We start from the raw sequence: 21,184 nt of genomic DNA, 5'->3' as shown, positions 1-21,184 counted from the left end.
TATCTAAACGACAATAATTTGGTGCACGTTCTTCACACCATAACAGTGAAACACGTCTTGGAAAGCAGATGCCTGAAGCTCTCCCTTGGGGCCAGCCCAGCACGGGGAGGGAGAGGCTGGAAGGTCACCAATGACACTTTGATGCCTCCTCTGAAACCTGGCAGCCTCCAGCCCTGCCTGGCTGCTCGCTTGGGCCCGAGCGTCCTCTGAAAAGGAGGCGGCACATGCTCGCCACCGAGCACAAACCCCTCCAGCTGTGTGCGGGACACCCCAAAATGCTGCAGGTGACCGGTACGCACTGTGCCCCGAGGGCAAAGGCAGGTACAGAAAGTCCCCCGGCTCCCCGTCAAACACCTGCACAAGCATGGCCCTGCACCCCCAAAGAGCAGACACCCACCTCCCGTCCGTGCACCCCCACCCGTGGGCTGGGAGGTGAGAAATACACACCCAGCACCCCCGTGGCACTTGGCTCAAGGGGGGGGGCAGGGGGGGGACCCACATCTCTAGTGCAGCCATGCCCTGGGCTGGGGGGCCACGCAGGAGCCCCGGGCACACACTGGCTGCACACACAGCTCCGGGGGGGCAACGCGTGACGGAAGGTATGCACGAACCCTGGAACGCATGTGGGGAGCTGGAGGGGGACACACACGCAAGAGCCAGTCGGGGCAGAGGACATGCAGAAGACACGGGGGGCATCCAGGACCTCAGAGGGGGGACAAGGCGGGCATGCAGGATCCTGGGGGAGGGGGGACACGGAGGAGACAAAGGAGGTATGCAGAGCCCAGGGGGGGCACACACGCAGGAGACATAGGGGACATGCAGGGACCCGCAGGGTGGACAAGGGGGGCATGCGGGACGCGGGGAGGGGACAACGGAGGCATGCAGGGATCCGGGGGGGGACGACGACACACGACACGCAGGGGGCAACGGGGGACACGCCGGGATGCGGGGGGGGGGGGGGGGGGGGGAAAGGGACGGGACGACACGACACGCAGGAGACATGGGGGGCACGCAGGACCCCAGGGGGGGCACACGCAGGAATCCGTGGGGGCGGGGCGATAAGGGGGCCATGCAGGGATCCGGGGTGGGGAGAAACGCAGGAGACACGAGGGGACACGCAGGGATCCGACGGGGGGGGACGGACACGCAGGAGACACGGGGGGGGAAGCAGGAACCGGGGGGGGGGGGACACGCAGGGATCCGGCGGGGGGGTGGTGGTGGAAGGACAACGGGGGAATACAGGACCCGGGGGGACACACACGCAGTAGACACGGGGACACGCAGGACCCGGGTGGGGACACAGAGGGTCCCCACGGAGGCGTTCGTCCGCTCCACTCGCGGAAAACCCCGATCAGCGCGCGCCGCGCTCTCGCCCCCCCCCCCCCGCCCCTTCCACCCGCCGGCTGCGCGCAGGCGCACTGCGCCGTCCCCGGCACCTATTTCCCAGGCAGCTCGGGCCGCCGCGCGCCGCCAAATAAGTCCCGCGAGCCGGGCCCGGCCCTGCGCCTGCGCGGGGGGCCGAGAGCCGCGCGCGGCGGAGCCCCGCTCCCCCCCCCCTCCCCCCCAACCCCTACCCCACCCCCCCCCCTTCACCACCACCACCACCCTGCCTCCCTTCCCTTCCCTCCCTTCCCTCCCCGCACCCACCGCCCGCCTAGCCGCAGCGCCCGCCGCCGGAGCTGGAGCCGGGGCAGCGGGACCCCCGGTCCTGAGGTAAGCGCAGGGCCCGGCCCGGCCTGGCCCGGCCCGCCGCGCCGCGGGGGCCTCCGCACGCGCCGTCCGGCCGGCGGGTCCCTGCGGAGCGTCAGGACGTTACGGCAGCGGCAGGAGACGGCGGCAGCGCCCGCCCGGCCGCCCGCCCGCCCCGCGCCCCCCCCTCACCCCCCCCTTCTCCTCCTCCTCCTCCTCCTCCACCTCCTCCTCCTCCCTCCCTCCCGCGCGCCCGACGCTGCCAGCGTGAGCGCGCCCACGCGCCCCCCCCCCCTTCCCTCCCTCCCGCCGGCCTCGCGCCCGGCGCCGCCGGCGGGAGCGCGCGGGGAAGGGGAGGAGGGTGGAGAACCCCCCGCGCGGCGCCACGCGGGGCACGGCGGGCTGTGTCGCCGTCCTCCCCCCCCCCGCACCGGCGCCGTGCAACCCCCCCCGCCCCCGTGAACCCCCTTTTCCGGGCAGCATCCCCCCGTGCCCCCCCCCCCCCCCCCCCGCCATGCAGCCTCTCTGCCCCTCTCCGTGGCGTCCACCTTCCGCCCCCCCATTCCACCCGGTGCATCCCACCCTGCCCCCTGTGCACCCCTTCCGCACGCCGGGTGAAGCCCCCTCCCTATGCACCCCATCTCCTTCACCCCCCACCCCCCCCCCGCGCACCCTCTGTGCACCCCCCTCGCTCGCTGCCCCAGTGCACCCCCCCATGCAGTCCTGTCCCCCCTGTCCCGTCCCCCCCCGGTGCTCTCTGCCCTCCTCCACTGACAGCGCACCCCCAAAATCCCTCCTCTCCCAGTGGTGCGATGGTATTCCCCCCCCCCCCCCCAATCTTTCCTGCAGCCGCTGAAGTTTGCTCAGTGCCACCCGAGGGACCCGCACGGGTGCACCAAGCCCGGGTAGAGACGGGGGGGGGGAAATGTTCCCTGCCAGCCCCCATCCCCCTCCAGCCACCTCTCTGCACCCCACTGCTGATGATTTCTTGTGTTTTCAGCCCAGTTTTTCCCCATCCCACGTTGGTTCCTGCCCGAAGATATCTGAGCAACACCCGCTCATAGAGCTGAAGCTTTCCCGTGCAGCCAGCGCTCCGTCAAGCTGGGTGGGATGTTCGTAGCATCCTGAAACCGGGCACCGGGGCAGGGGCTACCGTGGGTATCACTAATGTTACAAGAGGAGTTTTACCCCAAAACAGAAGGCAGGTGTAGGGAGAGAGTGGCAAAAACTCAATAATATCGCAGTGGTTAAACTGAACGCAGCTGAGCGTCTGCATTATGTGTTGCATCGTCAGTCGCCGACGCGCAGCACCCAGCAGGTTTTTATCCCGATAAAAGGCAGTGGGTGCCGCAGGGAGCTGCCATCCCGGTGGAGGAACGAGGGGGACGAGGACAGGGAACAATGTGCGGTCAGCGTGCTGCACCCTTGCCCAGTTCTGCAAGCGCTAAAGCTTGGGTTTGTAGCAAACCCTCCCATTTCTCCCACCTTGACCTCGGTCCGGCCGCCCTCGCTTTGTTCCTTCCTGCTGCAAAAACTAAATGGAGTCTGTTGGTGACTTCCCACTGGGCTGTGTTGCCGGGACCCGTCCACCTTCAGCTGTGGTGAACCCCATGGGCTCCATGGATCACCTTGCGGGGTGCGTGTGGGTCAGGCAGGTGTTTCTGCAGGGCGTGAATGGCATTGCAGAGTTAGGTCAGACACATCGGGTCAGTGCATGGCTCTGGGGATGCCCAGCGTGGTTGAGCGGCTCCTCCACCGTGCTCTGAGGGCTCCAGAGGAGTCTGAGCTTGAACAGCCAGAGCTTGGCAAGGGCAGTGCTCCCACAACCATACCCTTACGTGTCTGTGTAGACTGTGCTGGTGCTGTAGGTAGTATAGGAGATGCTTTGTGGTCACCTGCTTCTCAGCACCTGGGCGTTAGCATGCAAGTGAGGGCTGTTTGGTGGTAGGGGGAAGTGTGGACCTGGTTCCCTCATGGGACAGGGCTGAAGATCTCATCAGAAGCTGATTTGCAAACGTTTTTCTGGCTCTAAATAGTGTATGTTAGTTTGATCACAGTGTCCTTGTAACATTAACGATAACAGGGGTGTTTGGAGGATGTTGATGCATGTGTACACATGTGTTGGTAAAGGATATTTATTTCCCTTTCTGACCTCTCCTCTCCTATTGTTTAAATGGCTTAAAACTGCTTTTAATTCTACAGTTACTAAAATCCCTGGGAAAGTGGGCCTGAGCTGGCAGGAGAGGTGGGCGACAGTGTCCCCGGGGGCACTGAGGCTTTCCCCAGTGAGTTACGTTGTGCTCTGGGTACGGAGGCTGGAGCAGCCGGGGGATGTGGCACAACTGTGAGACCGTTAAGATGCGCGGCTCCCGGTGCCCGCAGTTAACTAGCGTTGGGGTTTTTCCCAGGTTTCTTCTTGCATATGGAATAGTGGCTTTGCAGCAGTGGGTGCTGGAGTTGGTTTTAAGTGCTGTCTTAAATCTATTGCTGATTTATTAGAAGCGGACATTTTGAAATAGTTTTCAGATGTCACTTTGTTTCTGCAGGCTTGAAATGCTTTTTTAATTTGATTTTTTGTGTGTGTGTGTGTGACTTTGGAGGAGGGGAGAGTCCCTGTTTCTGCTGTGGAGGAGACAGTGATGAGCTCCTCCAGCAGTGTGAAATCTTGCTGAGATAGTTCAAAATAGATTTGGAAACGTACCTTCAAACCGAGTATCTTCGTAGAGCTTTTGGTGAATGCTAGGACCATTTTTTTGCTTCCCACCCTCTTCCACACTGCCCCTCACCACCCGTCCCCCGGTCCCTCCCCACCTCTTGCCTCTTCCCACGCCCATCACCCTCCCCCAACCTGCAGAGCCTGTGTTGGGTTACCAGCCTCCCCTCATCCCTCCTCCTGGGATGGACCCGTTGGGGATTTGCTCATCCCCTTCTCCTTAGGAGCCCGGAGTCCCTGCAGCCCCCTCTCCCCTTGTTCCCACTGCACCAATGGTCTTTCCGTGACCAATTTTATCAGAGAGACCTTTTGACACGGTGCTTCCCCTCGTTTCTCCACAGGCAGCTGGTGACCGAGGGCTCTCCTGCCTGGCTGCCCATCGCTGCCCGCTCCTGCCTCGTGATGGCGACTCCAGATGTCAGCGTTCACATGGAAGAGGTGGTGGTGGTGACGACGCCTGATGGCGCGGTGGATGGAGGCGGCATGGAGGAGGTGAAGACAGTGCTGGTCACCACCAACCTGGCCCAGCATGGGTAAGAGGCAGGGTTGGTGTACACCGAGGTGACGTGCTGGAGAATCTCCCACCCGTGGTCACAGTCAGCTGGGCTGGGTGTATTTAATCACCTACCACATAATCCCGCATCAGTTCTTACAGTGAGGACCTCAGCAATGCCTGGGCAATCTCTGGTTCCTCGTTAGGTCCTCACTGACCCCCCTGGGACCATATGCAGGGTTGGGCTCTGCAGCTCCGAGCTTACAGAGCAGAGGAGGCTCCACTTTTTTTGTTAAAGCTGAGTTTCGACTGGTGGTTTTAAGCTGATGTTACCCAGAATCAAAAGTAATGCAACAGTTTGTTTTGGATGAATGGGGGAAAATGTCTTTAAAAAAAAAAAAAGAACAAAAACCCTAAAAACTGAACCAAAACATCTTTTCTGAGTGGATATTGCAATGGACACAAGTCCAGTTGGAACAGGACACCATTAGCTAAGTCACTGTTTTTCTGCTATTTATTTCATGTATTTCATGATTGCTTCACTAAGACACGTACCTCCACGAGATGGGTCTCCGTCTGCAGCGTGGTGAGTGCGGTGCAGCAGCGTTCCTCTTCCCACAGCAGGGTTTGGGGCTGTGTTTTTTCAGCAGAGCTCTGCAGGAACCACCACTGCTGCTGCTGGCAATAGGAGTATTGATAGGACAAGGGGTATGGATTCAAGCTGGAACACAAGAGGTTCCACTTAAATTTGAGAAGAAACTTCTTCTCAGTGAGGGTGACAGAGCACTGGAACAGGCTGCCCAGGGAGGTTGTGGAGTCTCCTTCTCTGGAGACATTCAAAACTCACCTGGACGCCTTCCTGTGCAACCTCATCTAGGTGTTCCTGCTCCGACAGGGGGATTGGACTAGATGATCTTTTGAGGTCCCTTCCAATCCCTAGCATACTGTGATACTGTGAGTGAGAGAGGTGGCCTTGAAACCATGCAGTGTTGGATGGAGACGCAAAAAAACAGAGTGAATATATCTGTTTGTTTTTTTTTTTTTTTTTTAAGTCCTGCTGCTTTGCCCAATTTCTGCCTTTCTTGTTGGCATTTCAGATCTAGGGCTGCTGTTTGTTCAGTCTGGTCTGTTCAGCTGCAGGTTGGTTGAGTCTTTGCTTCCGTGGGCAAAGGGCCTGGTTGGTACCTTGAAGGCCCATGTAGCGATGGGCTCTTTGCTTTATTTCCCTGCAGTCTTTCATGGGACGGTGCCCAGAGACATTTTAGTGCTTTGCTGTTTCGGTGGGCAGAAAGTCCAAGTTCACACCTGGAGCTGAATCCAGACAGGTTTGTGTGATCCAGAAGTCCCTGAACTTGAAATAAGTGTGTAGTGAGCAGCTGTTTATTGCTCTCCACAAAAAGGAGACATTTGTCTCCTTTTCTCAAATATGCCCTGTTCTTTCTATGTCAGTTCCTCGTGGCTCAGGGCAGGGCAGCAGGGCACAGCTTTTACATTACAGCACGGGCGCCATTCCCCTTGTTCTGCTGTAACTCATATAAAACTCAGTAACAGATGAAATCCTCGTAGGGAATAGGCAGGGGTGAGAGCTGTCAGCGCTGGGGCAGGCAACGGGGATGCCATGGGCAGGAGCTGCCCTGCTCCTTCTCTGTATCCCGGGTCTGCAAATGCTTCTGAGAGCCTTTTCCATTCCCAAAAGAGCGGGTGATGGTGGGGAAGAAAAGCTCTGCTCCTCTTGATCTCTGGCCCACAGTGACTTCCTTAGCTCCCTCGGTGGGGAAGCAGCCAGATGTGAAACTTGGGATGTGGCTCTTCTTGGATCAGAATGGTTTCTGGTTTTAATGTGGCTCTGAGCCTTTGCAGACCCATGTGCGACAGTGCAATGTTGTCCAGGAACATGGATCGTGGCAGAGGCTGGCTCAATTGGTGTGGTTTCCTTTTGCTCTTACTTCCCCTCCTATTTTACTTTGGAAACTTTTTCTCATCCCATCCCAGAGTCCCCTGGTTGGTCAGGAGCAGGACAGCTCTACACAGCGGAGAGAGGATGATTTTTATTTAGTTGCAGCTACAAGCAGAGCATACCTCAGCAGGCATTAAGAGATTCCCAGAGGGTTTTTCCTGCAGCTCTCTGGAGAAGGGCTAGTGGACAGGCTCCTTGCTCCCATGTTCTCTGGGACAGCAGCAGGTCGATGTGAAGGATGTGGATCTCAGGCTCATGGAGCAAAACCCGCCTGACTCCTACTGCGCTGGCTGCTGGGACTCCCCTCGCTGAGCAGAGCGGTGGGGCGCGAGCTGCCCGCGGTCTCTCTGTAGCCTTGGATGGTTGCCTCTGCCAGGCTCCACTCCTCCTGGGGAGACGCCATGGTGGCGCTGGCTCCCTTTCCCTCTGTTTTCCTTTTGCAGTCCCAGCTGGCATAAGAAAAGCAACTGCGAGCACGGGCTGGGATTCCTCAGCTTTGGCTCAGTCACTGCTGCGCGGGAAGCCGGCTTTGAACTCGTCTTGTGTGACACTTAGAAACCACGAGGCTGGGGTCACGGCCAGATTCAGCTTGGGGGTTGATGCCTTTTTTTCTAGTGCTCCTTTGGGTATGGTTTTGCTATTTAAAAAAAAAAAATATACAACCAATGGTTAAGAGCTAATTAGTTCCTGTGTTTTTAAGATTGACTGGAAAAGGCAGAGGGAAATGGGAAAATAGTAATAATCAGAAAGAAGCTTTTCTCTTTCATCTGCCACGGGGAGGGATCTGTACTTGATGCTCTGATGAGGTGCTTCTATTTCTGATCAGCATCCCCAGCGCGGGTTTCTGGTGGAGGCTTTTTTTCTCTCTGAAGTTTCCAGGCAAGGCAGGAGCGGAGGAGAAAGGAGACGCAAGCCCGCTGCTTTATCAGCATGCACTTTCTTCTCTTCCTCCCATCTGGTTTATGGATCCTCCCAGGGAGGAAGATGAGAGCCATCCTCCCCCGGCTTTGTCATGGCAACCAGCAAAGGCAGGACCGGCTTGGTGGGATGCACCGCTGGGGCTCGAAAGGTGTTTGAGTTTTCTCCTCCATTTGCCACACTCTCATCCTCTGGAATGGGATGAGGGGAGCTGTGTGGAGAAACTCAACCTTTTCTTGTGGTTTTCTCTTCCCCTCCAGTTACATCTCCGTGGCAGACACAAACTTGTTGCTTGAATTTTTCATACAAGCTGTTGAAGTTGGTTGGTTTGTTTTTCTCAGGAAGATGGGGTTTGAGATGTGGGCTGGGTTATTTCTCCCAATCCAGTAATGCCTTTCAGCCATTTTTTGGAGCAGTGCAAATGCAACGGAGTCCTGGAGGAAGCTGTGTTTCAGGTGCTGACTTTCTGCTGGGGTGTTTCTTTTTGACAAGTCAGTTGGAGGGTTTGGGTCTGGTGGCGGGTGGAGACAGATCAGAGTCAGGGCTGTGGAGCACTGGGCTTTGCATGTCGGGATGTGGCTGCTGCCTCTTGCAGCCCTGGTGCCCTGCTGAGTGGTGTTGCTGGCTTTTCTCCAAATGCATCTAGAGAAATGCAAGAACCAAGCAGCAAACTGAAGAAAAAACATGTTACAATTCTTCCATTTTTCTCATGTCGAACTACCACTTCGGTAATACCTGTGTGCAAATGCGTTAGCTCCGAGTTTACCTTGTCAAGTCCTTTTGCATTATCCATCACCTTTCCCTCCCAGCGGTCTGGGTTGTTGGTCACTGCGAGCTGCAGAGGCAACATGACATTCCCATTTCGCTGTGCCTTTCTCCCACAACTGGGGCTGCTTTGCTGCTCTCGCTTCTCTGAAGCTGCATCGCCCGAGTTACTCACCTGGTGAGGCTGAGCTGCCGCCCACGCTGGTTCCCTTATCTCAGTGCTGCTCCCCACCAGGTACTTGCCTTGCGGCTGGCAAGGGGAGGGATGCTTTGAAGCTGCAGTTCCACCCCGGAGCTGTGTGTTAGGAGGCCAGGATGGAAAAACCAGTTGCTCTTGAATTTGCTTGTCCCCATGGCACCGCGGGTGGGAAATGTGGCTACCAGCAAGTCACTAGAACCATTCTTTTAATTCACCTGTGGTACCAAACCGGGGTAGAATTCAAGTTCTCCTTACAGTCTTCCTTAGGATGTTTATATGCTGAAGTATGTGAAAAGTTAAGTGTTTTTCCCCCCCTGCTGCCCCTCTACTCTACTCTGGTGAGACTTCACCTGGAGTACTGTGTCCACCTCTGGAGCCCCCAACATAGGAGAAACATGGACCTGTTGGAGTGGGTCCAGAGGAGGTCACAAAGATGACCAGAGGGCCGGAGCTCCTCTCCTATGAAGACAGGCTGAGAGAGTTGGGGGTTATGCACTCTGGAGAAGGCTCCAAGGAGACCTTATTGTGGCTTTCTAGTACCTAAAGGGGCTACAGGAGAGCTGGTGAAGGACTTTTTACAGGGGCATGTAGCGATAGGTCAAGGGGGAATGGCTTCAAACTGAAAGAGGGGAGATTTAGATTAGCTATTGGGAAGAAATCTTTCACTTTGAGGGTGATGAGGCACTGGCCCAGGTTGCCCAGAGGAGCTGTGACTGCCCCATCCCTGGAGGTGTTCAAGGCCAGGTTGGATGGGGCTTTGAGCAACCTGGGCTGGGGGGAGGTGTCCCTGCCCGTGGCAGGGGGGTTGGAACACAATGGTCTTCAAGGTCCCTATCACCGTTCTGCGATTCTACAATTCTATGATTGTTAATACCAAAACCAAACGCACATCTTAAAACCCATTAGGAATGGTCCATGCCGAGAGCTGGCTGTGATGCACAGGTTGGATCTGCAAGGGTACCAGCGCAGGCTTCCTCCCTTGCGTGGGACCCTCCTGGGCGAGGAGCATGTCCTGGATCACAACCCTAAATGCCTTTCCTGTCTGAGCATGCACCAAAGCTTGTTAGAGGGGCTTGGGGCTCTGTATGCCGCAGTGAAAGCTGGAATGGCCGAACAGTGAGGCTGCGGATGCTGTGCAGGACCAGCTGTATCAGTGAAGCACCAAGTGAAGCCAGAAAACTCCGGGGTGGGGAGGATGAAAGCAGCTGGGTAGCCAGCTATTACTTAATATTATGGGTATACTGAGTTGTAAGAGGCTCAGAGATTGGATCGTGAGGGTCTATAGCTCATGTTATTTTATCTCTGCGCATGGATCTGCTGTTAAGGTTTGTCAAACTCCTTTATAGCCTGTTTGTGGCTACTTGAGGTCCTGCTCCTGGGAGCATCCCCGTGTACCGGGGGATTCAGCCAGTCCATCACCCAGACAGCAGCCGCATGTTTCACACATGTTTTTCCTGGGGAAATCTTCTCAGGCAAAGCTGCCAGAGGCTGGCAGTGACTTCTGAGCAAGGGGCTGTGCTGACAGCATCCCTCCACGCCAGCTCCCCAGCACAGGCTGTGCTGGAGGCAGCTCCATGGGGATGGGATTAAACGGGAGGCGAGGCAGAGCTGGCTGGGCTGCTGGCAGCAGGCCTGCCTGCGTGCTGGGGGGTTCTTCATCTCTGTGCGGAAAAATGGAGCTGAGCCTCGCAAAACCAGAGCTGACTCTTAGCCCTTGTGGGAAAATGTAGTCAGAGTGACTTTTGAAGCAATATCTCCATGGGGCATTGGGCGTGGGGGTGGCACATCCGCATGGTTTAACTCTGCCTCTCTGCCTCTTTTACCAGCGGTGACATAAACGAAGACACACTGGAAACCGAAAATGCAGCTGCTGCAGCTGCTGCTGCCTTTACAGCCTCCACGCATCTGAAGGAAGCGGTTCTAGGTAGGTTCAGCCCGTGCTGTAGCCCCTCGGTTGAGCTGTGCCAGCTCCACCACCCCACTGTGGCACAAACCTGCGCTGGTGCCAGCCTAGAAGGTCCAGGCACTGCTGTGCAGAGTTGCCGGCTGGCCCTGGGGATGCTGTCCCCAGCATCCGGGGATGCTCTCCTGGGGGTTCCAGGGATGCTCTTCCCCAGCATCCAGGGACGCCCAGCGAGCTGCTGGGCCTAGGTGACTGGAAGGGAGCTGGTGGCTGCTGGCTGGGCTGCTGCTGCCCTCTCCTGGTGCAGAATGGGACCCTGCGTCTGGCCATCGCTGGCTCCTGCCCTTGCAGCTTGTGATGGGGACGTCAGTTTTGCAGCAAACTCACAGGCTTGGGTTACAAGTAAAAATGAATTTAGTGAGCAAAGACTGTAACCAGCTGGGCTGGAGCTGCCTTAAAACCAGTTCTGCTCTAAACCCAAAGGTGAATGTATAATTACCTGAACAACATAATTCCTTTCATTGTTATCAAGAATTGAATTTTTTTAAGCCTTGACCACTGACTTCTCGATTTCACACACTCAGCTGCAGCCAGATCCGTATAAATCTGCCTGCACTGTTTTGCCTGAGAAGTTTGGGTGGTTGGATGCTTTGGTAGCAAAGTGCAAACCAGTGGTGGCCACAAAGCCCAACACACCTCACTGTGCATCGTCTAAATTTTTTTTTGCTTGGTTGTGGTGTTTTTTTTTTTTTTTTTTTTTTACTCCTGAGCTTCTGAAGTGCTTTATCACTGTATGTGTGCCTCAGGGTGGTGCATCGGGGGCTGCGACTCATGTTTCTTTTTGATCTGTCCCTTCCTCTGTTCTCTGTGAGAAGTGAAGATGGCTGAAGATGAGGACAATTTGGAGGCAGAGATTGTCTACCCCATCACTTGTGGGGACAGCAAAGCCAACCTCATCTGGAGAAAGTTTGTGTGCCCTGGGATCAACGTGAAGTGCGTGCAGGTGAGAATAAAAGGCCCTGATGCTGGACTCATGCCTTCCTGTGCCCACATTGCACGCTTACCTGGCTTGTCCTGGTTTTGATAAGCTTTGATAAGCTGCTTTGCATCAAAACCATGTTGTGGTGGGATAGGAGGAAACTTCTTGGTACTGTGGTACCTGATATTTGTCTTCTCGGCCAAGTTGAGCGGTCCTGGCTGAAGAGATGCTGCTTCAATTTAGCTGCATTATTGGAGAGTTTGAGAAATTTGGGCGCTTCCAGTGCCTGCTCAGTTTGAAAGTTGAGAATTTTTTGAGAAGTTTATTGGTAGGGGACCTACTGAAAAGCTTCTACTGTGTCCTGAATAACTCGTGGTTAAAATTTGCATGAATTCAGGAACATACTGTGAGTGACGTTATCATAAGCCATCACTGGCATTTGTATGCAAACAATACCACGCTGAGGGAGTGTCTCCTCTGGGCTCTGTTGCAAGAGGGATTTCCAAAGGATGGTCCTTACCCTTTGTAGGAGAGATGGTCTTTTCCATCCCCGAGGCAGAAGACAGGTACTGCTGCAGATAATGCTGCTGCTGCCTAAAATCAGTCCTTTCTTTGCACCGAAGCCCATGTACTTGTTCAAGGAAGCAGTTTCTCATGCAGTAATGGTGAGTGAGCTTGATGTTGGTCAACATGGGCATTGAAAAGAGGTGCCCTGGACTTGGGAAATCCTTTGTGAGGTGTGCTGTAAAGCAGCTTTTTAGAGGGCTGCCTGATTCTGCAGGTTGCTTGTAGCTCAGCATGTGGGTTCAGGCACAGCTGGGTGTGTAAGGCAATAAAAGAAGGGGGAAGAGTTGGCTGATATAGTGTATGCCAACTGCCTAAAGCTGGTTTTCGGTAGAAATGGGTGTGTGCTGTGAGAGAGGCCAGAGGTTTCACTGATATCGATGGTTGGGCTCGGTAACAGGAGGTCAAAGACCAAATGGGCTTCTCCTTCCCTCGCTCACGCAGGGCATAATGTGGCCCTGGACCCAAATGTGGCCACGGGCAGCCTGGCTCGTGCGAGTCTGCTCGTTAACGGGAGTGCCTGCAGCTCACTGCTGTTAATGGTACTTTGCAGAAGCTGCAGGTGGTGTTCCTGGCCATCCTGCCTGGGCTGGGCATTCTGCAAACTCCTCTGTGCTGTACACACCCCAAAACCTTGGCTTTGAGCAGCTGTTAACCAACCACGAAAGCAATGTTTGGCTTTAAATTTTTTTTAACCTGGTCAATGTTCTCTAGGGTGGAGAAATATGTGTCAGCCATCTGTTTTGGTGCTATTATTTAAACAGCACGTTGAAGCTGTGATGCACCTCCACTGCTGGGCACTGGGAAATGCCATCCAGGCAACGTGGCTTTGCTGCTGAATTATGCTCGCGGGGCACAGGTTTGTTATTTTATGGCTTGTCACACTGATGTTGCACTTCTGCCTCTTGCAGTTTGACGATCACCTAATCAGTCCCAAGGAGTTTGTCCACTTGGCGGGCAAGTCGACCCTGAAGGATTGGAAGCGGGCGATACGCATGAACGGGATCATGCTCCGGTTAGTCTCTCTGTGTCTGCGGAGTAACAGTGGAGACTTCTTTCTGGGGGATAATGGTGGGGTGGGACAGAGTTTGACATGGTTGTTCTGCTGCTGAGAAAGCAAATGCACCACTCAATGTTTGTCTTAACAGCCTGGCCCCAAGTATGGTCTATCCAACGGCTTTATCCTTGTCCCTAGGGAATAATTTGAAGCAAGAAATGCTTCCCTGGTCTTTTTAAGACTTGAACCACACTGAGTTCCCAGCTGGCATAAGGTCATTGAAAATTTTAATGGCCACTGGTGGTTGGGCCATGCTATCTGTGGGTTCTTGCTGTGACCTACCAAATGGAAGTCAGTCTGGTCATCAGCTAATGCTCCCATTGCAGCATGTCTGTTTTGCGTCACTCTTTTTCCAAGGACTTATTTAAAGCGTATTTATGCAAGCATTTCTCTTCTCCAGTCTTAACTACAGCAATTTAATTCTTCTATGGTCGTCTTGAATGCCATCCTGAGACTGATTTAATTAAAATCTGTCTCTGCCTGTAGGCAGGATAAAAAAGCATCACCTCTTTCCCCAGGAATTGTCAGTGGTTTTGTACTCTTTTCACATTGCCTTTGCCTGTATTCTTCAATGCAGGCGTCTCCCATATTCCTTCTAAGCAGCTTTTGCTCCACTTAGATTTTTGCGTAATAGGCTTATGCTTTGGCAAGGCAGGTCTTTCAAGGAAAAAAAAAAACAACTTCACGAGGAATGTGTGAAGGCAAGCCCAGCAGCCCATGGGAGCTCAGGTTGTTGTTGGGCAGCAAATGCTTTGGAGACAGCGTGTTTAGACTGGGAAGATCACATATACCAATGTTGCAACTCCCTTTGCTCAAGCTGAGAGGCCTCGTTTTAGTTTACAAATAGGGTTATGCCCATCTCTATTTGAGGCGTAGAGTCAAAAGGGAAAGAAGAGGCTTCCTGCCATCTCACCCTGAGCTGAGACTTCAGCTCACCCTTGTGCTGGAAGCTGCAGGGGTGCACAGGGGGAAGGTGCTGGTGGGACCAGACTAAGACCTTCTCCTTCATCCTCAACAAACCAGGAGTTCGTCAGTCCCAGTAAGGGTTCCTAGTTAAAACTGCAGACCCCCATGCAGAAGAACTTGCTCAGAGAGGTGGGACCAGCTCTGAAACCAGCTTGTCTGGAGGCCAAGCATTGCTCTGCTGTTGGGAGGTGGGAGAGCAGCAGGACAGGGTGGCTCTGCCTCTGCTGTGGGTAGCCCTGTGGACGTGTGGGCATGGTTGGGGTAGGTGTGTGTTGCTCCTACAAAGGCGGGGGATATCCTCAGAGCAGGTCAGGAGACCCCAGGGAGGAGGACCCTGTTCAGCATCACAGGGCAGGGATAAAACTGCTGCATGGGAGCGTGGCCTGGGGTGACAGGGAAAAGTTGTCTCCGCTTCACTGCTGTTATGGGAGCGGCAGTGTTTGGGCTCAAAATGGTATGTTTTCCTTGGAGGTTTCTTGCCAGCAGAAAATGTGCTGAGAGCATTGTGGTTTGTCCCGATGCATCTCAAGGTATGTTTGTTTTTGCAGGGACATATCCTTAGGAAAAGCTCATGTGTCTTGAGCCTCTCAGCCCAAGTTGAGTGCTCCGGTGGTGAAGAAAAGGACTTTCTTTCTTGGACTAAGGAAATTCATCCTCTCTGGGTTGTTTTTGAGAGGAACCTTTTCAGAGGGCTGAAGTCCTGCTTCACCTCCATCCCACAGGAGGAAGGGGGATGTGGCAGGGAAGTGGTCAGAAACTGAATCTGCTCCAGTCCTTTGCCACAGCTACAGCAGGATGGGCTTTTTCCTTTCTGTCCCAGCCTCCTGAAAGGCTTTACCACTGCTGGAGTATTGTGGGGTTGTTGGACTTTTGCATGTGGCCAGTACAGAGCAGACTGTGGATGCTGTTTTAATTAACTCTTAATGCTGCCTCTAAGATCAGGACATGGGAACTTGTCTAGGGAAACTCAGACTGTTGCCTCTGCCTGCTCTCCTGGCTTTTGCTTTTCATCTGGGACTTCGAGAAGTTTGGGGGTGAAGGCTGCCAGGAGCTGCGTCTCGGAACTCTCTGGTCTCGCTGACGTGCTTGTCCCTGTGCTTGCTCCCTGTCTTGCAGGAAGATCATGGACTCAGGAGAGCTGGATTTCTACCAGCACACGAAGGTCTGTTCCAACACCTGCCGGAGCACCAAAATCGACCTGACCGGAGCCAGGGTGTCCTTGACCAGCCAGACATCGACGGAGTACATCCCTCTAACTCCAGCTTCTGCGGATGGTACGTCCAGCCATTCCTTGCACCCAACACAGGGCCTTTGAACCATTAAAGCACAACAAATGCCGCGTAACCAACACCCCTTACGGTTGTCTCTCTTTTTGGCTCTGCGGATTGTTTTATCCTCTGCTTTCTCTCCTTGCTTCGTTGCAGGATGCCCTATAGCAGAGTTAGGCATAGGCAGAGTCATTGTTAGAGCATCTCAGCAGTGACACAATAACTCACTTAGTTGCTCTGTAACATGCATGACCCAAAGAGCTGCCCTTCTGGCCTCCTGCCTTACCCCAAACTGTGTAGCTGAAGCAGAAGACTGCAGTTAATCTGTAGGAAAGCAGTAGTCGTTGCTCGATGAAGTTCCCTTCTGTCCTTGCTGCCAGTCGGGTACTGTGTCCGCAGGGCTCATCCTGGGAGGAAGGGATCAGCCCGGCTTCTCCTGCTGTGCAGGGTGCCAGGGTGGGAGTCCCTCCTCCTCCCAGCTCTAACCTGACTTCTTCCAGAATAATTTAGGGGTTTTCATTTAAGGCTCCCTGGCTGAATTATTATGGGGTTTGTCTGATGAAAGATTAAAGAGAACTAGGGGATACAACCGACTTTTTTTTTTTTTTTTTTTTTTATTTGCACTCATGTATGTAGTTCATAAAACTGGTTTTAAATGATGTTGTGGCTACATAGCTGTAGCCCTAAACTTTATTTGACCTATAATTACAGGCAACTGTTTTACTGGAAAACTTTCTAATTTCTAAGTACTTCTATAGTTTTTTAACTCCTTTTGCTTCTGACAATTGAGAACAGCCCCCCACCCCCCGAGCTCCTGATGGTGTCTGTGGGAGCAGAGCAAGGCCAGGGAGAGCCCCTTGTCCGGCTGTGTGGGGCACCTTCGGCACCACGGCCCGGTGGTGTGGTGGGGATGCCAATGCACAGTGCAGCCTGTCCTGAGCCCTCGTTCAACATGGACATCAGCTCACTAACGGGGAGATGCTTCCCTCGCTGCTGGGCTGCGCTGGAATAACCAGAGCCCTGAAGGCTGCAGAGTAATTGGATTTAATGGCAGCGGCTGAGCATTACGAACGCTCCACGCAGCACCACAGGTCTCTGGCCAGATTCCCATTCATCCCGCTCCTATGCACGGCTCGAATGATGTAGGTTCCCTGGCTCTATGGTAACAAAACCACTGAGATTCAGCAGAGCTGGAGAGAGGGAGCCTCGCTTCATCCCTGCTCAGTGCGTGTGTGTGGGATGCTCTCCCCTTGGAGGCGTTAGAAACCCTTCAGACATCCCAGTCCTGCAAACTGTAAGCTGGGCAAAAAAGGATTGCCAAAAAAATCGGACTCTACATCTGTGTGACTTTTGCCCTGAGCTGTGCTAGTGTGTATGCGGGGGGAGAACAGGAGGGAAATGCTGCTCTTGGGCATGTGTTCTTGTGCAAGGGTTGCAGAAGTCATCCCTGGGGTATTGCACTCCAATGTGGAAAAATAAGCCCTGCTGGCACAGCAACCGTGTGCGGCTTCACCACCTGCTTGGGCGTCTCTGTGTTCAGCTTTGAGAGCTACGTTCAGATAAAAATGGCCCTATGCAATAAAAGAGAAGTTGCAGAAATGCAGCAAGGGAGTGCTTCCCTCAGAAACAGCCCATGAAAAATACAGAGAAAAATCAGGACTTGGGTTTTTTTTTCTTTTCTTTTTTTTTTGCTATTGGTTGCAGTGAACGGATCCCCGGCTACAATTACCATAGAAACGTGCGAGGATGCCAGTGATTGGAGCACCAGCATCGGAGGTATGGCTTGGGATCCTGTTGGGCTCAGCACATCCTGGGCAGAGGATGGAGATATAGAGAAGGAAGGAAACAGCAGGGATGAGGAGCTCCCTTCTGGCCGGAGCAGCCTCCGCTGAGGTTATTCATTTACTGCTGACCAGCACATAGCGCTGTGGTATATCCTGCCTGTGTGCGGCCTGACTGCAGCATCATCCTGGGATGAAATTGTGTGGCTCTGGGGGTGGGGGTGGGGGTGGGGGGTGGGGGGGAATAAAAATCAGAGGGGTCATAAAATCATTCTTGCTCCTCTGGTTGCTCTGAGCAATGGGCTTTTCTGTAGCATCAGTGTCCTGTTTATGTGTGACAGAGGATGGGGAAAGCATGTTCTTTTTCAGCTGCTCCTCCTTCGGGTACACGCTCTGGCTGGGCTTTGCCCTAGCACGCTGTACCTGCAGCCTCGCAGGACTTTCCCCTTGTAGGGGCCAGAAGGGGAATCCAGAGCAGATCACTGTTAAAACCCCCTTCAAGGATTTTGAGGTTCTCACTTGTTTTCTCTTTCTCCAGATGACGCATTTGCTTTCTGGCGAGGCCTGAAGGACACGGGTCTCCTGGAAGAAGTAATCCATGAGTTCCACCAGGAGCTGGTAGAGACCATGAAGGGCTTGCAGCAGCGAGCGCAGGATCCCCCTCTGCAGCTCAGTGGTAAGGACCTGGGCATGGGTGCTTGGAGGCAGCTCAGAAGACGGGCTTGTGGGTTATTTTTTTTTTCCTCCTTAGTGATATCTGGATGGCACTACAGGGACATAGTTCCTCATAAGTAAATCTCATTTCTGGCTGCTCCCCAGGCAGGCTCCTGGGGCTGTGCTCAGGGATACATCAGGTGGCCTCAGTTCTCCAATGCACTGTTCCTGGGGCTTCCCATCTGCTGGCTCTAGGTCTGGACAAATGCTTGGCTCAGGAACTGAGGTGGAATTTAGGCCATCAAATAATGATGCAGCAACCAGCTATTGGGCCAGCAGATTTCTTATCACCCCTGCTAAGAAGCAGAGGACTGTTTATACGCTAGTGACCTCTTGCACTTTCTCATGATTTCTGTTGTCTTCTCTTCCCCAGCCTCTTGTGTTCTTGTGTTACCCCTCCCCCCCAGATTTTGGCCGTCTCAGCTGAACGTGTTTGCTGTCATATGGCTTTTTAGCAAGCTATAAATACTTTGCGTAGGGAATTTTTGCTTCCTCAAAGATCTGTGTCTTGTTTTTAAGATGCTGTTTTACTCAACAACGTAGTTCAGAACTTTGGTATGCTGGATCTGGTCAAGAAGGTCCTGGCCAGCCACAAGTGTCAGATGGATCGCTCGAGGGAGCAGTACACACGGGATTTGGCAGGTATGTCCCCAGGACACGCCGGTGCTCCGGCACTTCCCATCACTGCCAGCATGTTTTCTTTCTGTGTGAGAAAGTGGGGTTTGGGTTAAAGCTGGTATATGCTAAACCAGCCATGGTGGGATTGGCTGTTGCTGCTCCAGGCATTGCTGTGTTCCCTGGGAAGCTTGTCCGGGGTCCAGGCTGAGCCAACCCTCTTCTCTCTCCAGCTCTGGAGCAGCAGTGTGACGAGCACCGCAAGCGAGCAAAGGAGCTGAAGCACAAATCGCAGCACCTCAACAACGTCCTGATGACCCTCACGCCTGTCTCCGTCCCCACGCCTTTAAAGCGTCCCAGGCTGACCAGGGCCACCTCCGGACCAGCTGCCATCACCTCCCAAGTCCTGTCCCAGCCAGCACAGCTCGCAGTCACCCCCGGCATGCCCGTCTCCCAGCTTGCCAACCTCCCTCTCGGCAAAGTGGTCTCAGCCCTCCCGCCCTCGATGCTGGGAAAAGGCTCGTCCCAGCCTCCCGCCGCCAGCTCCCCGGCCTCCCCGCTGCTGGGAGGGTACACGGTACTGGCCTCCGCCGGCTCCACCTTTCCCGGTACGGTGGAGATCCACCCGGACGCTTCCAACCTGACGGTGCTGAGCACAGCTGCGGTCCAGGACGGCAGCACGGTTGTGAAGGTGGTGAGCCCCTTCCAGCTGCTGACGCTGCCAGGACTCGGCACAACCATCCAGAACGTGACACAAATGGCTCCTGGTGGGAGCACAGTCGTGACTGTCCCGTCTGGTGCCACCGAGGCCACCGGGGATGAACACGCCACCGCTGCCATCGAGGTGACCGCAGTGGCCGATGAGGCAGAGCAGAAGTGAAAGGGGGACTTGCCTGGAGGGACGCTGGCCGTGCCGCTCTGGGTGGAACTGCCTTTTTCTCTGGCTGCGCTGGGGGATGAGGAGCAGTGTAACGAGGGGCACAGGTTAACGAGACTCAGAGCAGCTCACCTCGGTAATGAGGAGGTTCAGGTCAGAGGGAAAGAGGGGGCAGAAAGATGCCCAGAGATGCGAAAGGCAAAAATGCTCTGACCTGTTTGGAGGAGAAGGAAAAAAAAAAAGTTTGTGGGTTTTTTTTTTTATAAAGCTTTCCTCACCCGTTCTCTTGGAATAGTTACTCTGTTCTAGGTCATCAGCTCTGCCTCATCTGCAGGCGTAGCTGGAGCAGCATCCGCTAGAGGAGCAGGCAGGAGCAGGGTGCAGGGCAGGGAGAAGGCGGTAGCGAAAGGACAAGCAGGTGAAGCGCTGAGCAGGCACCGATCCGGCTGCCGAGGGGTCTGGTGTGAACTGATGGGAGGTGTCAGGGAGCCGCCTGCTCCCTGTCCCCGGGGGGCTCTGGGGAGTGATCAGGGATGCTGAGAGCAGGTTGTCCATGGGATGCGTGCGGTCATCAAAATTGGGGAGAGGCTCTGCATGGTGACGCGGGCACAAGCCCCAGGAGGTTGGCTTCTGCGCGTGATGCTGGCTTTGGGTGGTGGAAACAAGCGAGGGCTCTCATGTCAGGTGAGTTGTCCAGGTCTGCTGGGGGGAGTGGGGAGAGAGAAATCCAGAGGGGTGGGGAAGAGCTGCAACTTCTGAGGATTTAGTGTCTCTTTCTAGTTTTCTCAAAAAAAAAAAAAAAAAAAAAAATTCCGTTGTTTGGGATTTTTTTTAAGCAAAGCCCTTTGGTTGTGAGGCAGAGATGTACTGTTGACTGTGCAGAGAGATGAGTTGAATGGCAGCACTCCCAGGAGCTTGCAGTTATTAATGAGGTGTGATGCTGGCGCAGGATCAGGCCGGTCCCCAGCATCTCGCTGGTGCCTCATCCCATGGGAGCCGGGTGCTGCCGTTCCCTCCCCACCAGGTTCGAGCAGCCGTTCTGTAACAGGGTGGCTGACCTCCACAGTACTCCTTCAACCATTCAACTCGCTGCGCGTCTCCGTGCTCCTGTTGTAGGGCAGACACGCGCCGTGCAACTGCAGCGATGGTCACACTGTCTCTGGCTGGAAGGAGTCGGGTGCTTGAAGTGTTGGGGTTCCAACAAACTTGATCTGGCAGCAGCAGCGGCGACAGGTCACTTTAATGAGCTAATAAATTTTTTTTTTTTTGAAAGAGCGCTACTGGTTTACTGTATTTCTGCATCTGGTTGTGACAGCCGGGGTTGCAAAGTGGGGCTGGGTTGGCACAGGAACACACTTTGCGCTTTAATTTAAGTATAAATGCACACATATGTGTATTGTACGCATGTTGCTGTCTGCACACGTGCAAAGATACTCCAAACCCTTGAGGATGGTGGGCACGTTGTGACACACTCTGACCGTATCCTGCGCGTTTAAGGAGGGTCTGGGTTGGGATGCACTGCTGCGTTTGGGGGTTTAACAACTACAGGGGAGATAAGGGGGTGTTTTGTTTGTCTGGATGTGCTGTGTTTGGGGGTGCTGATCTGGTAAAACACTGGGAGGAGTGAAACTTGAGGAAAACCCCTGAGGGTTTGTTAAAGGCAGACAAGAACAGAGTTTTGCATTAGGAGAGGACGATTCTCCTTTTGGAGGGAGAAAGAGAAACC

The 21,184-nt window shown here is 54.3% G+C and overlaps 1 protein-coding gene across 3 annotated transcripts; it reads left to right on the top strand.

Annotated features, from left to right (window-relative positions):
- Positions 1-1,593: 1,593 nt before the first annotated feature.
- Positions 1,594-20,734, top strand: GMEB2 (glucocorticoid modulatory element binding protein 2). Of its 3 annotated transcripts, none has more exons than XM_082491297.1 (10): positions 1,594-1,713; positions 4,744-4,935; positions 10,561-10,658; positions 11,513-11,640; positions 13,092-13,195; positions 15,320-15,477; positions 17,176-17,247; positions 17,791-17,928; positions 18,486-18,608; positions 18,815-20,734. In XM_082491297.1, the coding sequence occupies exons 2-10, from the start codon at positions 4,805-4,807 to the stop codon at positions 19,459-19,461; spliced, it is 1,599 nt and encodes a 532-aa protein (XP_082347423.1). In that variant the 5' UTR covers positions 1,594-1,713; positions 4,744-4,804; the 3' UTR covers positions 19,462-20,734. The 3 variants fall into 3 exon arrangements, with proteins under 3 accessions (XP_082347423.1, XP_082347424.1, XP_082347422.1); XM_082491298.1 differs by having other exon boundaries at positions 11,510-11,640; positions 18,510-18,608; XM_082491296.1 differs by having other exon boundaries at positions 11,510-11,640.
- Positions 20,735-21,184: the final 450 nt, after the last annotated feature.

The sequence above is a fragment of the Vanellus vanellus genome (genome assembly GCF_965231255.1).
Source record: "Vanellus vanellus genome assembly, chromosome: 15".
Taxonomy (NCBI): Eukaryota; Metazoa; Chordata; class Aves; order Charadriiformes; family Charadriidae; genus Vanellus; species Vanellus vanellus.
This window is presented reverse-complemented; position numbering and strand designations above follow the sequence as displayed.

What these genes read in the sequence shown, in the direction of transcription:
- GMEB2 (XM_082491296.1), top strand. Translation starts at nt 4,805, where the DNA reads ATGGCGACTCCAGATGTCAGCGTTCACATGGAAGAGGTGGTGGTGGTG. An exon ending in TCTGAAGGAAGCGGTTCTAG is followed by an intron (nt 10,659 to 11,509) that starts GTAGGTTCAGCC and finishes GTTCTCTGTGAG; the next exon opens with AAGTGAAGATGGCTGAAGAT. An exon ending in TCAACGTGAAGTGCGTGCAG is followed by an intron (nt 11,641 to 13,091) that starts GTGAGAATAAAA and finishes TGCCTCTTGCAG; the next exon opens with TTTGACGATCACCTAATCAG.